This window comes from Labrus mixtus, chromosome 8, assembly GCF_963584025.1.
Source record: "Labrus mixtus chromosome 8, fLabMix1.1, whole genome shotgun sequence".
NCBI lineage: Eukaryota > Metazoa > Chordata > Actinopteri > Labriformes > Labridae > Labrus > Labrus mixtus.
Window position 1 is genome coordinate 20,403,693 of NC_083619.1, and position 17,534 is coordinate 20,421,226.

At 39.5% G+C, this 17,534-nt stretch overlaps 1 protein-coding gene across 1 annotated transcript; it reads right to left on the reverse strand.

The window, feature by feature from the left end:
* Positions 1–11,152: 11,152 nt before the first annotated feature.
* Positions 11,153–17,259, reverse strand: LOC132979307 (vimentin A2-like). Its single transcript, XM_061045011.1, has 9 exons — positions 16,652–17,259; positions 16,247–16,307; positions 13,786–13,881; positions 13,345–13,512; positions 12,428–12,553; positions 12,003–12,223; positions 11,877–11,920; positions 11,693–11,778; positions 11,153–11,589 (listed from the first exon to the last, which is right to left on the reverse strand). The coding sequence occupies exons 1-9, from the start codon at positions 17,176–17,178 to the stop codon at positions 11,548–11,550; spliced, it is 1,371 nt and encodes a 456-aa protein (XP_060900994.1). The 5' UTR covers positions 17,179–17,259; the 3' UTR covers positions 11,153–11,547.
* Positions 17,260–17,534: the final 275 nt, after the last annotated feature.

A 17,534-nucleotide genomic window follows, 5' to 3' on the forward strand; every position in this document is an offset into this window, starting at 1 on the left:
ACCTGTGATTGGACTTCTATCATAGGGTTGGAGGGTTGGAATTAAATAGGTGTTAGGAACAAATTTCACTTTTTCAACATAGACAGTTTTATATTATTTCTCACAATTCTTTTTATTTGTTTATGATTTTGGTGTTTTTTCACAGTACATTTACTTATTAAGTTAAAAAGTATATTATAACATATTATAGAGACCCTATGTTAGAAGCATTTATGATTAGTAAAGACAGTAAAGGAAAATAAATGATGATCCTTTGTGTGTATGCACACAAATTTCATGCCAACCCTGCATATGACGGGGCCCGAGTTCTGCAGCCCAAGTCAAAAAAGTCTGGCTTCACCTCTGCTTGTCAAACTAACATGCTTGCAAGCACACCGTGTTACTTTGGCCAGCAGCAGACAGAGGGTTCTGTTGATGGGCAGAGTGAAAGACAGGAGATATTAATGAAAATATTAAAAATCAGCAGTATTACTTCTGAAGACAGTGCAGACTGATAGTGTACGTTTAATATTTTTAATTTTCATAAATTGTACATATTTTATGTACGGTAGGTGTATTTAATTTTCATGCAATTTATTTATTGTTTATTTTCAGTTGATTTTATATTAAAACTCTTAAGTACACTTATAAACCAATTGTATGAAGCCTATTTTAAAGGAAAGGTGTGACTCAAGACTGCTGATTCAGTATGACAACACAGATATCAAGTGTGTGCTAAGCATTTTGTGTTCACTCCTGTTGAGCATGATAAGTAATAAATATAGGCTATAATGTGATGTGTGTTGGTTTTAATGCTGGAGCACATTTCAAAAGGAGCGTGTAGTATGACAGCTGCTGTGATAGGTTGTCTCGTATATCAATACATCTGTTGGATCCTTGTCAAGTTCCATTTCCTTCAAGGGTCAATACCAAGGCAATGTCACTGTCACTAGGCAACAGGGAGACCTATCAGACTTACATTGCATACATTACACTGAGGACAACAAGGGGTTATAATGACAAATAGCACTCATTACATTAGTGTGGCTTCTATGGTAAGTTTACTGTGTTATTTTCAGTGTCATTTTGGATCAGCAACATCTGGTCAGAGACCACGTGTCAAATAATGACAACTCCACAGAATGCATTCAGTTTCTAGTTTGATATGCACAATTTACAACTTTTATGACAATTTCTTTTAGCATTTTTATATTGATTGATTCTGTATTTTTGTTTGAAAAATAAACTTTACTTGTGTATTTTTTTTTTAAACAATGCTTCAGTGGATTGTTGGTACAAAAACGCACCTGCTTGCTGTTGCTGTATGTCCATTTTAGTGTCGCCCAACCTTTGATCTGGCCATCAAACACCGGGACAGGCCATCATCAACAGACATTAATCAGTCGTGAGGATAAAGGGGAGGTGAGGACTAACTTGGGGGAAGAGAAAAAGCCTCTTGCACCAAATTAATTCCATTGCTTAAAAAGCCCCATTTTAATCCGTGTTAAGATAAATCCACATATTTGGACTAAATATTTTTGAAAATATCACCATCTTTGCAAATCTATAAATACATCATAGTCCTAGTTTCTATAGGCCTAAAACTCAAATTTAACCGTCATTTTATTGAGATTCATCGTAACATGAAGTGTTTGGGGGCCTTTTGATTTTGTAATCTGTCCCAGAAGCACAAAGTTATTCTAGACAACAACTACGCAATCCGAGAGAAAAACAAGCTCATTAGAGGTCTCCCCTGGACTGTGGATAGACACACACTCTGTCAGTCCCTATACTGCTGTCACCACAGTGACACAGTCTTGTAATTAAGACACACTGGGTTCTAGGGAGCTTGCCTTCTCCCCTGCTAAATACTCATTAGAGGCACCTTTAAGGGTAATGTTAAGTCCGTGTAGGGAACCTGAGGGAGATAAGCTGACAAAACAGAGAGCATGAACTGTCATTTGAGTCTTGATAACAGGGAGGAAAAGTCGTGAGCTCTATAGCACACAAGTTCAACTAATGACTTTTGCGCAAGCATGGTTCCACATGAAAGGAGCGAAACCAGTTTGGTTAGTGTAAGGTCAGTAGGCCAGACACATGTAGACCTCTTAAAACCAGGCATCTCATTCAAACTAACACGCACAGATCTCCCTCAAAATACACCAAAGCAACTAAACAGTGTTATTCAGACCAAGTAAGAAATAGACACATGTTCTGCATTTTTGATGACAATGTCACAAATGTCTTATTGGAGACAAAGCGGACTGTACAAATGGTTTAGGGAGCCAGACAATAATAAAACTGTTCACTCTGCAAAACGAAACACTTGCCAAGCGTGCTGATTTTAAAAAGTAGCATCATCTTATACATGAAAATATGTCTTTACAAAAAGCCACAAAACACATGCAACAAAACAAATGTTCCATTATATCTTGAACACATATTATGTAAATGCCGCTGCCAGGGGAATAACAAAAAGATGACGTTCAGGCTGGCGGGGAATCATGGGATTTCTCTCTGCTAGCCCCCACCCCAATTAAACTAACTCCGAGTTGAACATAGTCAAGGCGACCAGGCGAATCAGACCTGAGGAAGAGAGTATGTTTACCGACGATGTATCCAAGTTTAATTCACATTACGTTTTTTATTAAAGCAGCACATACAGCAAAAGAACGGCAGCTTTCAGTAGCAATTCGCGCTTCCTTATGCAGCGTCTTTTACGTAACAGTTTCCACGGCAACGATAAACATGTCGTGTCCGTCATGACGGCCGCCATGACAAGACATGTCCCGTTACAACTATTAAAATAAGGATTTGTCTGGCTTTGATAGCTGTTGGAAATATTTGAGGTAATGTTAATAATCAACAAAAGAATAAATAACATAAGTTTAGTTAATTTTTAATTAATTCAGATATTTGAATGTAAACATTGTAATACAATTTTACATATTGCACCTTTAAAGCTATACAATATGTTCACTGACAGCATATTAAACAGCACAGTCCCACATTTAGTTTCTCAAAGTATTTGGTCAATAGTGATTTTCAATTAGCTTTTCCTACAATATCTGCCTGTGTCAACTAAAATAAGAAAAACCCCGAGTAAAGACAGAAACCTGTCAGACAATAACAATCAAAGAGCATTCACTAAAAGTGCCTGGTGTTGCACTGTAAGGATCAGGATTTGTTTTTTGTCCGACAAGATTATGGAAAGTGTCCCTACAGAGACTTGTTGCAGAAAGAAGATGGCAGAAAAATAACTCAGAGAAATAAGACAGGGATTATTTTTGCATGATGTTATCAGATGCTAGGAATAATTATTATAAATAATGAGAAGGTAATTGCCAAAAACTGAGACTTGCAGCCATTGAAAACCACAAAACACATTGTGAATTTCTTTGACTTTTCACTGTGCTACATAAATATCACACAACTTACTGAACTGACACAAAAATGTTTAGCTTATATTTATATATTTAATATTTGGCTTACTTCCTTGTGCGCATTATGTTACATGGGTTATACACCAATTTCTATACTAATGAGAGTCAACATTTCTTTCTGACTTCTTGTTTATGCTTTCTCTTTTCCTTCACCTCCATCTTTTCCTTGCTCTATATATCATCCTCCTGCTGTGTGTCAGAGATGAAAGGATGAGAAGTGAAGATGAAGGAATAGATGGAACACATATTTGCCATACTTGCTGAATCCAGTGTCATTTTGAATTGGTTTAAATTACTTATGACATGGCTGACAGCTACATTGCATGTCACTGCTCTTTTGTATTCTGTTTTTGTGTGATGAAAAAAATACATTTTTAATCAATTTCTTAAATACAGAAAGAGATGTGAGAATAATTTTGGAAAAAGTAAGCATTATAAAATGCTTAATAACTACATTTACACACAAGATCTCAGCCAGTAATCAGTTTCCATAAGGCTTTACTTGACCAGATTAATCTTTAATTGGGTTATGTTTCCTCTATACTGTATTATCTTATCAATGTCCTATCATATAAGCTGCAGTATCCAATTACATAGACCAGCTGGCACCTGTTTAATTGTCACTGTATGAAAGAAGAAGCAACATCTTAATATCATTATAGTAAATACAGTAGCAGAAAATCAAAAACATGTATTGGGTTGCTTGCACATTGTTGCCTTCTTCGTTAATAAAAATGCAAATACATGATGGCGTCCTCGGTTCTGTGTGAAAATGGAGGGATTTTATGTGCTGGCAGCGCCCAAGACTTCAATTTCAGAGTGATTCTCAATGGAGCTTAATGTTTGTAGGTTACAAAGGTTGGCTTATGGCACTTCCCTCTGTGGTGAACGTGTCAACTTCACCATATGATTAAAGGGATACTTCAACCATCTGCATTAAGCTTTGTATCATTAGAAACCTGGTAGTATTTTTGAATGGTCGTGCATCCCGCCCTCATTTTCCTCATTTTGGCGTCACTGGAAGCTGCTGCGGTTAGCGGGGTGAAACAACAATGCTAGTTCCTCATATTTTCGACCACTGAAGCTACAGACCAATCACAGATCAGTGGGTGGGAACTAACTCCCAGAATCTAAACTTAACGTCCGCCATATTGTTTGGAAGTTATGCTCACAGGCTCTATGGAGAAAGTTGATAATGGCAAAAAATATAAATATAGCGGCGAGACGGCTGCTGCCGACACGACGCAAGACCGGCCTGTCGGCAGCAACTGTCTCACGGCTATATTGCCATATTGCTGGCCGCCGCCGGCCGCTGCCAGCTCAGCGGCCGAGACATAAGGCCTGCCTGTCTGCGGCCGTGAGGACGAGGAGCCCGAGCCGGCTCGAGCTGGGGCGGACTGGTAGTGTCGGTGCTCTCACTGTTTACCTATGGACACAGACATAGAGTCTGTTTTCTGCCAGGAATTTCCAACATCAATTCTGAAAGAAATCTTGGAATCAGTTGAGGAAATGGCCTCATGTGTTGAAGTAAATATGTCTGTAAATGTTTTTATTACTATATTTCTACTGCTATACTGTATATTTTGGAGAAACTGTAACGATCGAATTTCCCTCTGGGATTAATAAAGTATTTCTGATTCTGATTCTGAACTAGAGGACCTTAGTGGGAGTGGCCTGAGGTGCTGTGCATTCTGGGATTTGGTGTCTTTCATACACATGAGCCAAAAAGACACTTTCTGCCTTTTCTCGGCCAAGAAGGCACCAACTTCAAAATTTATTTCACATTTCTACTACATACATGACACAATATCAATACAGATTCATGTTTCAAGGGGTGAAGTATCCCTTTAATATTAGCTAATATAGAATTATCATATAGAAAACATATAAAAGCAATAGAAAGGAGCTGCAAAATCTTTAGACCGGGAAATTGTACCCTCAGAGAGACGAGTCAGATAAGCTTATCCGCCGTCATTGTTGTTGACAAACTAAATGTTGTAAGTCCTGCCCGCTTACCCAAAATGACCCAGGCCCAACCATCAAAGAAATCATCTGACTTGTCAAAAATGTAAAATAAATAAATTAACATTTTTCAGCAGCAACTCGACACGCTTACGCTCATCAATGTCCACATCTTGGCATAACGTTTTCTCTCTTTTATCTCTGGGACGGGAACTTGCAGACTCCCTGGACAGTGATGAAATAATAACATTATCAACTCCAAGCCCCGCCGTCGCCGACTCGTTCTGTAGCCAGGCCAACAGATTGCTATGTTAATGGTAGGCATACTATGGGTTTTGTTGTAATGCCCTTTCTTGGCATGTGTGTTTATGTGAATCTAAAGTAATAACTGTTTTCGCTGTTATGCCTGCCGTAGCATCTGCCTTCAAGTGAATACAGCCTAACGTAATTGTGCTTTATTCCATGTGCTGTTAACTTGAAAAACAACTCGCCTTTTATATCGATTTCCATTGAAAACTGTTGTGATCGCTGCTATCCGCTCAGTTTTCATGTTTGTCGGAGATGTTTATTTCAATACATTCATCATAGAACAAGAGAAGTGGTAGCTGGTGTGCTTTTGAAGCAGACACTTTATTCATTTTAATTAATCCCCATAAACACAGGTTTAAACTGTTTACTGTTGCTACTCATTATTGCCAGACATTGCTGTACGCTCCAAAATAGTGGTGAACTGATCGATTACGCCCTACAGATAATGGTGCTGTCCATGTTGCTGAACTCTTCAGTGAGGAAATATGTTAAATTCTAAATAGTCACGCAAATACTTTATTGCGTAGCTTTTAACTGTAAAGGAACGCAACGTTATCGGGTGCTGTTAGACCGCTTGTGAGTGCGCCTTTGAAAATTGTGCCTACCTATATTTTCTGGGGCCTATCCAGTTTCTGCCTACGAGTAAATACAACTTTACAAATAATCAATTTAAAAGGCTGAATATATTGCAAAATATTTTCGCTATAAATGGAAAATGGATTTGAGCTGGTACAGTGCTTTTCTAGTCTTCTCATTTATCAAAGCACTTTTAGACTGAAGGTTACCCATTCACACACTGATAGCAGAGGCTGCTATGTAAAGTGTCAGCATTAACTTATCCCATTCATACGCCGCAGAAGAAGCAGGGGGGAGCAACTTGGGGTTTAGTGTGTGGCTGCAGAAGGCTATGATCAAACCCCTGACATTCCAGTTGAGGGACAACCAACTCCACTGAGCCACAGCTGCCTACATAGTGAGATGTGTGACACGAGAGTCTCTAACACTTTAACTGACAGTTCATGCAATCTACTTTATTAACATTTTGTCTGAGTAATATGAGCAAAGGAGACAACTCCAGCTCCTTGTAAACCACAGGAAATCCTCTAAATATGACCTATTTCTTGTGCCAGTATTGCAATCAACAGTGAGGTAATTGGGGCTCTTCAACATCACTGATTGTATCACAGACTGTAAGACATTTCCCATAAAGCCCCTGCTAGGCTGGTTGTCTGGGAAGCTTAAACTGCCCTGACATTGATTCAATCGATCCATCCTTCAAAATTGATGGCGAGGGAGGTTTAAAGTAGTTAGAGCTGATTTCAAACTATTTTCTGCAATTTCCTCACAACAGTACTCAGAATTAGTTGAAATCTCCACAGCACTGGGACTGTATAGTACTGAAGGGATGCAAACAGATCAGCAGGTCTGTGTTTTGTTCCTCTGGAGGAAGTAGATGAGCGTACAGTCAGCTGAGAGTCAGGGAGGAGACTCCTCAACACATATCTACATCACTGGGGACCAGGGAGGAAACTCAACGGGAGTCTACACTGCCATACGGTCATGGAAACGCCACAGTACAGATGGTATTTTAGGAATCAGCAAGGGACAAGAACATTCCTCCGGGACGGACATGCAGCGAGTTAGGACTAGAGGTGGCAGTCGTGTTGAGGGTTGAAGATAAACAGGGTTAACTGAAGGAAACACTGACAAGGACAAAACTGAAAATGTGATGTTAAATATGTTAATTGAATGAAGATGCTGAAGACAGCTTTGTACCATGTATCTTCAATATACTACAATCACAAGTTTGTAACATTTCTGTTTTATAAGTTCACTGGCCTGAGAATCTAACTCAGACATTGGATCATTGAGGCTACGTGTGCAATCTATGCCTTTTTCATATATGCCATTACCAAAACTAGCAAAGATTTCTGTTGTATACTCTCATTATTACTCATACTGATTTAATAAAGTAATAAAACACGATAGATCCAGGTAATACTGCAGATTCACATCTGAATGTGTGAAAATTAATAGGGCTGTAATTTGTCTGGGTGACAACTCAAACATCAAAGAGATGCTTTGGGAGTGGAGATATGTTGCATTGAGGCTGGCCTTCAAAGAGCTCTGCATTCATTAGGTGAATACCTTTTTTTCCTGTGGTACATTCACAGTGATCCTCTGAAGTGACCATTTTCTCTCATCTACAGATACATCCAGGAACTGAACCAGAGAAGAGCAACAAGAGGTGCGGTCTAAAGTATCACACCATCTGTCTCTGAGGCCCAGATGCTCCCAAAAACACTAAAAAGTCTGTTTTATTCAAGCAAAGAAGAAATGTTTTGCTAAACTGACCTTTGTGGCCGTCTGTCATCAGGATGATCTCTTTCTGACAATAACACCTACATGTCAACGACTGTATGTCAAAAAGTGTGCATTACATCATTAAGCAAACACAACCAAGATACCCAGCAGATGAGCCATGTTAGTACACTGTTCATTTATTTATTTATTTTATTTACACTGATTTTATACTATACAACAGTGGTTGCATACTAGAACCATGAGGGGTTTACTAGAACCCTTAATGAAACTTATCCATCGTTATTGTTATTGGCTCCACCTGTCCCTTTTTACTGCCATTCAGATTATTAACATTAGGAAAGTAGCAATGTAGTCATATTAAAACACTTCATTACAGGATTTAAACACAAAATGAAAAAGAAGGCCTATTGGCAATAAAAGTACATTTACTTCTAAAGCAGCTTTTCTGTTTTGTGTTGTTGAATTTGCATAACTAATGTATTGATATGTAAGTGGCACTTTTTCTTCTTTGCACTACTCCTTTAAATCTCTTATATACACAGTTAAATATATATTTCACTTAAATATAATGCTCTGTTTTGTTGTTGTTATTTTTTTCTCTGTAAATTTGGAGCAATGAATGTCTACCAAGATTTTGAAAAGATGTATCTTATCGTGTACTCTTTTTTTTGTTTAACTTGAAGTTGTTGAGAAATATATTTTAACAAAGTCAATGACTGTAAGGTAGTTTACAGTAAATGCATCATCTTTTACAACCTGCTGATAAGCTATGTTGTATCTCTAAGCAACACAAAACTGAAAAAAAAATATATCCAAAGTAGGCTAGTTTAAAACGCTGTTATAGAATAGGCTTTAATTACTTTGTATGTTTGTTACTCTCCATTACTTTTTATCATTGTGAAGTAATGTAACAAATGCCCCTTACTCCAACAGGTGTGTAGCTTCCTCCACGTTTTATGCTCAGCAATAGTTTAACTCACCTGCCTGTAGACCTTCAGGTGTCTTTTTCTTCGAACTGTGTTTGGATCCGTCTGAGTCCTGCCTGCTCAGCACCTCGGACAGCGACTGACGGGAACTCTGCCGCCCGGTTAGGTTCGAGACGTTGAACCGAGCGTTCTTCTTCTTAGCCCGGTCCGACTCCGGGGCGGACTGGCTCCTCTCTGGGTCATTGTTCTCCGGCTCCGAACCCACTTTCACCAACGCATTTCTAGTCCTTGTCAGGGCAGAAGTAACCGAGCCCATCACCAAAAAAAAAATGTATACAAGCTTCAGTCATAAACAGTTGCTCTGAGTTTCATTTTTACTCAAACCCTGTAGAAACTTGACTCCATTTTTGTTCCACTCGTTAAATTAAAAACACCGGGAAAACCCTCTTAACTAAAACTAAGGTTTCAAAAATGTAAAATAACCGAAACCTGAGTTTAAACGGATCGTGTCGGCATCTCCCTCGACTTGTTTCCTGCGACTATCACGTCACATGGAGAAAGTTGCTCCGTCGACAAACAGGCTGATCTCTCGGGACAGCCCGGCGGAAACAAGCGACATTAATTAACCAACAAGTATCTTTGGGTTATTAAAATGAGCAGAAATCATAATACACGCAATTTAACAGGTCTAATACTGTTAATAATCATCATTATTTTAGTCAAAGTCAAAGATTCCCGCTGTTAAAATCGTGTTTTTAAGTTTCTACGATCATTTATCGCGAGATTTGACTAACGCCAAATAAACTGCTAAATTAAATGTGATTTATGGAGGTTCTGACGACTCCTTCCCAAACGCATCCTGTTGTGCTGCAGTGATAGACCGAATGACCTGCCACTGCTGATTGAGCAATTCACATTTCACACCGACAGATGGCAGTCGAGTACAGTCGAGTACAGAATCACCTTTGTAAGTGGCATTAAGATATAATCAAAGAACAACAAAAAGTACTCATATTGCAGGGTGGACAATTTCAGAACCATGGATAGGTTACTATAGACCACAATAATATTGGACTAAAATAACAGCCTACACTACATTATGCAGTAAAACATTTTTAAAAAAGTTTTATATTTGTCTATCACTCTCAATTGTGAATATGTAAGCAGCCCATTATTTATAAATCAGTCAAATGGCTTATATCTAAAATCTCAATCTAGCAGCTACTACAAACTTGAAGATAAGTGGAGTAGAAAGAAGATTATCTTGCTATGATCTTAAGTAAAATAGAAGTAGGCCTATAAAGTAAATAAACACCCAAAAGTCCCAAAACTGTGCCTTAGTTAAACATTTGACTAAATATAGTCATATATATTATTGACAAGCAATCTTTTAAGTCTTACCTTGAGACTTGCATTCTGGAGCTTTCATTCATGATCCTTTTTATTTGCACATTTGTTTGAATTTTTTATGTAGGCTATTTTTCGAAACATTTAAATCCTTGTTGGCTGCAAAGTTGATTTGGTTACATCAGTCAATCCAGCTAGTGAAGCTATAATATATGTTTGTTCTCAGTCCCCATGCTGCAAATGCCCAACTTTAACTTCTGTCTATAATTTATGAATGCAGTCAATAAGATGTTGACGAACCTGGGATGCAACCAATTCCAGCATATGATAATTCAACTATGATCACCAAGCGTGTGACACTGAATGCACACTTAGTTTACAGTATATAAGTGGACATCTTTATAACCTTTAGTAATACAATACAACAAAAATAAAGAGTTTAGTTTTGATTTAATGGCATTGGCTAAGAGATGTTGACCTGACTCTAGAAATGTAATGATTAGGGTTAAGTCATTATTGGTAAGTGTTTCTAATACATTGTCTTGCATGCGTGTAACACCTTAGAGTTAAGGGCAGCAGGGTGCAGTAAGCTGGGAGATAATCATACATCAAGCTGAGGTCTCTGCCAAGACAACTGAATCAGAAAGATCTGATTCTAGCACTGTCCCAAAGCCCTGGTTAAATAAGGTTAAAAAAAAAACAATAATAAAGTCCTCTTAAAACTTAAATTTGGAAATGTTAACAGTACAGTTGGTACTTAAAATGATAACCACACCCCCTTTTCTAAATTGAAGGATTTTGTTATCCAATGCTTCTTCAGTGCTGTAGTTTGAAAAGGAAGTATTACACTTTGCACACAGGTTTGATTTGCAGTCTTAATGGTTTATTGCTGTATACAGGCAATTGTGACATCTTTAGCATACGCATTTCCTGGAGTGTGCATGCTGTATTGATCAAAAAGACTACTTTGGTTACAAAGAAAGATATTTTTAAACCTTAATAAGGATTTCTATGTTGTGCTGATTTCATTATTGCGTCTAAACACAGGTGACAAAGAGAATACTTTCAGCAGAGTAGAGAAAGCGAAAAACAGTCTGTGTGTCAGCTAACAGGCTTATTGAATCACCACATACAAAGGCACTTTTAGAAGCAGTTTGTTTTTTTGTGTTGTTGGTTTGTTTGTTTGCTTGAAGCCCCAGTGAATTGTGTGTCATTTTATTGCTTTAGTTGGTTGTTTGGCAAAGACAGAGCCATTATTACTCCATGTCGTCGTGGTTCTGGGTTGACTCGTTGATCACCTGAACGAGGATGAAGAGGTCAGAGAAAAGTTGAAGAGCAGAGGAGGAATGACAGAAAATTACTTATTGTAACTGATTGGAAATCATTTGAAGTGAATCCTACCTGACCATCCCTGGTCTCGATGGTCTTGATGAGAACCTTCTTAGTTGTTGAGGTTTCAACATGAGGTTTGGAATCAATCATCGTTTCTAAGAAAGAAAAAAAAGTGTTTTGTATGATTCAGTTCAATCAAACAACCAATACTAAAGTACTTGCTGTGAAGTCAACATGCCGAATGTGACAGTACCTCTCAGGTTCAGGGATGAGAAGTTTGGCAGAGGAGTGGAGATTCTGAAAGGTACAGTCAACAAATGACAATGTGCATCTTAGTTGAATATACTCAATGCTCTGTTTTTTCTGAGGCATTCATTACCTGCTCTCCTCTCCTTCCAGCAGCTTCCTGTAGGTGGCAATCTCAATGTCCAGGGCCATCTTGACATTTAGGAGGTCTTGGTACTCTCGCAGGTGACGGGCCATCTCGTCCTTCATGTTGTGAATGTCTTCCTCCAGACGCCCGACGGTGTCCTGGTAACCGCCTGTTTCCAGGGAGAAGTTCTCCTCCATCTCTCTCATCTGGCGCTCCATAGACTCGTTCTGGGACAACAGCCAAGAGATGACAAAATGACACTTGGGCTTGTTACAATAAACTCTCCCGGATGTTAATCTATTTTTTGTGTTATTATTCAAACTTGCAGCCACTTTTGTTCAATTTGATTCCTGTATAGCTATTGAAAACATCCGCTTATTTTACATAGTGAACTTGTATACCACAGTAAGATCCTATAGCTGAATACTCACAGTTCCTTTAAGGGCATCCACCTCACAAGTGAGTGCCTGAACTTGGCGCCTATAGTCATTGGCCTCTTGCTTGGCAACTCTCAAGGCATCATTGTTCCTGGCTGCAGCATCAGTGAGGTCAGCAAACTGGCATCCAACCAGGGGCAAACATAGAGAGGGGAAGGAAGACGTTAGAAATCAACTTGTAAAAAAAAAATGACGAGTCAGAGGACGAGGGAGAGTAGATACAGCAGATAAGAGTGAATAATGAAAGATGTGGTAACAGAGGAGGCTTGCAGTTAGTTACACAGCAGTTTGGTGTTTGGAACAGTCTGAAGGGAACATTATTCACAACAAAATGAGGTTGTAATTAAGAGGTTATACAGAATGATGATTGATACAGCAAACTTGCAACAAACAGTTCCATATTCAAAAATGTAGTTACTTGGAGGCAACACTATTATTCCTTTAGAGTGTGTCTTTTCAGCTGCTATATGCTTCTCAGTGTTCAGGAGTTAGATGCTTACTTTTTTAGACATTTGGAGTTGCGTGGGTGTCATATAAATATATATCTGTATATGTTTTTTGTTTGTTTGGAAAAGCTGCTTACTGCAAGGAAAAACAACACTGAACCAAAACACAAGGCAGAACACCAAAAGAAACAGCTAAAAGACACTAAGATCCTAGAGAGAAGAAGTAGGGGAAGTTGAAGAGTCAATGACTATTTCCTGCAGGTTCATTACTGCAAGAAATTGTTTTTACATACAAGTAGTCATGTAATAATTGTTCAACATTAAAGTATTGATTGTAGCCGGTATGGATGTGAATGTGAAATTTGAAGTATTATATTAAAGTTGTAGTCACTGCATTGTGTTGCTTTTGAATTTCTTGAATGTTCTCCGACTTGAATTAAATAGTCTTTCAATGAAGATCTTTACCTTGGATTTGTACCAATCTTCAGACTCCTGGATGTTTTTGGAGGCCAGGTTCTCATACTGCAGACGGACGTCCCTCAGAGCAGCTGTCAGGTCAGGTTTGGCTACCTCCATGTCCACCTGCACATGCTGCTGCTGCATCTGCATCTGGTTCTGCAGTTCCAGCATTTCCTGCAATACAATCAATAGAACTGGCATGTACAAACACTCGCTCTTTGTCTACTCAAACAACCTACACTGACCACCAAATACGATACGTTTCAGTCAGTGTTTCTGTATTCTCTTGAAGACTTTCGGGGCATCATCATTATTTCTCTAATTCATATAACTCATTATGTACTGTGGGCCCATCAACAAATACCTGAAATGACTGGGTATTTAGCTCATGCTTAGTGTTTCCACAGTAGACTGGGTCAGCTTTAGCCACATGAGAAGGAAGCTTACCTCATCATGCAGTTTCTTGAGGAAGTTGATTTCATCCTGCAGTGACTCCACCTTCCGCTCCAGGTCCAGTCTGGCGAGAGCAGCATTGTCCACATCCTGTGTAGTGACACTGACTCTTAAAAGGGTGACGAGTGAAGGTGACATGAATAATGAATTATGTGTTTGCTGACATAGGAAGAAAAGGTCTTTCACATGCAGCACAGGCACAGCCACACAAGACTCACATATACAAAATGACCCATTGTGTAGCAAGGCAAGGTCACACATACAAAAGCATCCAATAAAAATCCACTGGAGCCACGAGATTAGTGTTGCTGCAGATGTAGATTTGTGTCACTGCGGCACATTTCAGACCACAATCCCACACTGCATCACTTGCATTGGCAGTGGTGGAATGCAGACATGTACAACAATTAAATTAGACTTAGTTAAGGGGATTTAAATTTATTAGTAACTTTAATTGTATAACTTGTAGCTCACACCATTAAAATGGCAATGTTGTGCTATTTTATCTGCTATATTTCAGTTATTTATGAAGATTTTAAAAGAAAAAAGTGGAAGCTCATAAGAAATCTACCCAGTAATGCATGACATGTCATGATTTAAAGCACTAAAAGTTTTTTTTTTAAAATACATAAAATACCCAATAATATAATTTATTAATTTTCAATAAGTGGATTATTGGTATTTGGTTCTCTGGAGTGCTGTAAGTACTTTGTTGATACTTTAAAGGACATTTTGCTGCAGGAGTTTGAATGCCGTACATTAACATGTAGTGTAGTGATTTTATGATTCACAAGGTGAAACTCCTTTTACTTAAGTATGGGATCTGAGTACTTTGACCACAGCTTGAGATGGCATGATCAGGTTTTTTCAAATGGACGTGAAGGCCTGTTATAATACAACACAACAGTAAACTAAATTATATTGTTGAATGTCTCCCCTGTCCTGACCTCTGGTAAGAAAATTCTACAAAATCCAGTCAGAATGTTGGCAACACCAAAAAAAGGAATGTTATTTAATAAAGGGAGGCTATGCCAGAACACCCAGAACCACAAAGCGTTATTCAGGAGGTCCTTAATCCCGTTTGTTATTTCTTAACTGCATGATTATCCTGAAAATCTCCACTGTTTCTTTTGGTTGAAACTTGGTCATTCCAATAGTAGCTCTGTTACTGAGTAATAATAAGAAATCAGACTAATATAGCGCTTTTCTAAATACTCAAAGACCAAGTAATCTCTCCAACCTCACCATTGTCTAACTTTACTAAATAATATAACGCCACAATTTCCCAGTTTGGGATCAATAAAATAATTCTATTCTATAAGTTTTTTGTTGTTGACAAAAGCGTATCATTTTGATACATTCTGCTGTTTCAAAACCAGTCTGTTTATCTCCATTCCATCACTTGAATGTGGTACCACACCACTGAGCTTTGTCTGGGGCGTTGGCAGGCTGTTTATTGAGGTATCAGCGAATGAAGCAGCTTTGCCCCTGCTCTAATGCCACAAACAAAGTGAGCTATTCAGCAGGGTTACTCAAACCGGCCCACGGCTGGAAGAGTTACTGTCTGCCTGACTGAGCGAGAGCTGGCTCTACACCCTGCATTGTTGTCTCAGTGCCACCATGGCATGCCACAGGGACTTCCTTCATGCCATTCGTACGTACGTACGGGGTCAAAATGTATTGATAACTTAGTGCATTCCCCAAAAAGCACACATTTCTGGAGAATGAATTGTACTAATTTTAGTTTTTATGTGCTTTTTGCTCTCGTGACACCCATCATCACTTCATTATTAAACAATAAAACCCAGTGATAGGGAAGGATCTCGTTAGTCCCTCTCTGAGAGTGCAATTTGCTGATGCCCTCCGGAACGAGACAGTTGGATCACATGGTGGCTTGTCTTCTCGCTCTGATAACCACATTGGGTCGGCACCGTTATTGTGTTTCTGTCCGTCTCATTCAGCGTGACTGGTCAGACTTAAAAAGATCTCCTCTCACTACAGGCCTCATTTAACTCAACAGCCACAACTTGGCCTTTTGTACCAGGCCGGGGTCAGTTCTGCTCTGCTCTGCAGCTATTCGGGCTCAAGTCTAGAAGCTGCTGTTGTGCCATCAGAAGAGAGCATTCCTGTCTCTGCAGAGTTCATGAGCGATAATTAGATTGAGATCAAGAAGAAGAAAAGGGACAGTCACACCACTAACCTGTGAAAAGTGAGACTCGTGAGATAAATGATCTAATCTTTTTGTAACCTGCTATTTAATTAAGGCGTTAAACCCATATAAATAGCAGCAGTAAAGGTGGGGCAGTTCAGGGACCTTCCTAAGGTCATTCCCTTTTTTACTGATCTCTTTGCAAAATCACCACCTTTTACACAAAAAAAACAAATTCAGAGATCTACGCTTTGCATAAACCAAGAAAAACCCCCTTGTTTTATTTCATCATTTGTCATACTGTACCTGTCTAAAGCTCTGCATGTTGTTCTCTGCATCTTCCCGCTGGGATATCTCATCCTGCAACCTGCAAGAACAAAGAAAGGGTAGGAAATCACTTTTCAAACCCTAATGGGAAAATTCCACCTTAAAAACAAACAAAATCCCCTTTCCTGCCTCCAATGCTTGTTCATGCATAAATACCTCTCATAAAAACTTCAGTCAGACATAAAAGCTGCAGCATCAAGTTTTACGTTCAGCTTTTGCGCAGTGCCTGGCAAACAACTGAATATGGTTTAGGGTCATTTGAAGTCATTTAGACACGTTAATAATGCGGTTAATGCGTTAATTATGTAGATCTTATTTAAGGCTTAAGGATTAAAAGACAATGTGCATGCGTTTATAAAGAGAACAGAGTGCCACGCCTCCTACTTCTCCCTCAGTCGGTCGATGTCGTCCGCCAGGTTATCCCGGTGAACTTCCACCCGGGCCCTCTCGTTAGTCAGCTGGTCCACCTGACGCCGCAGCTCCCGCATCTCGTCCTCGTACAGATCTCCGACCCGGGACGTGCCCTTGCCCCGCAGCTGCTCCAGCTCCGCCAGCAGGATCTTGTTCTGCTGCTCCAAGAAGCGGACCTTCTCGATGTAGCTGGCGAAGCGGTCGTTGAGCGACTGCATCTGCGCCTTCTCGTTGGTGCGGTTGGTCATGAACTCGCTGTTGATGGCGTCGGACAGGGAGAAGTCCAGGTTCTCGGAGGCGAGCCGGGGCATGGCCGCGCTGCTCCGGAGCCTCTGAGTCTTCGTTGCGTAGACGTTGGGAGCTGAGGAGAGACTGTAGGACAAGCGGGAGGAGCGCACCTGACTGGGGAACTGGCGGCTGGAGTAGGTGGTCCTGGAGGTGACTCTATCCCCTCCAAACATCTTCTTATAAGAAGAATGTGGAGCTGGTCTGTAAGACATCTTGCTTGTTGTTTTCAGTCAATGACAAAGTGTTGTCCCTGTCCCGACTGCATCAGCGGAGTGAGCCTGGATAGGCGTTCCCTGAACCATTACGTACTTATAGTCTCCTCCTCATGCAAATGAGCCTACTGTGACTTGAGTGACAGCATGACAAACCAATCACAGACCGGGACGCATAAAGCTTGGTTCATTTCGGATACTCGCAGGATAGGAATGTTTAACTCCTATGTAACTAGTTTAGCTTGCAAGTTTACATTTGCATTGGGTCTCAAGTAAATAAAGCAATTCTCCCTCCCCCACTAATTCTGTCAACTTCTAAAATATTAGATATAAAAAATACAGAATTTCTTGCTATA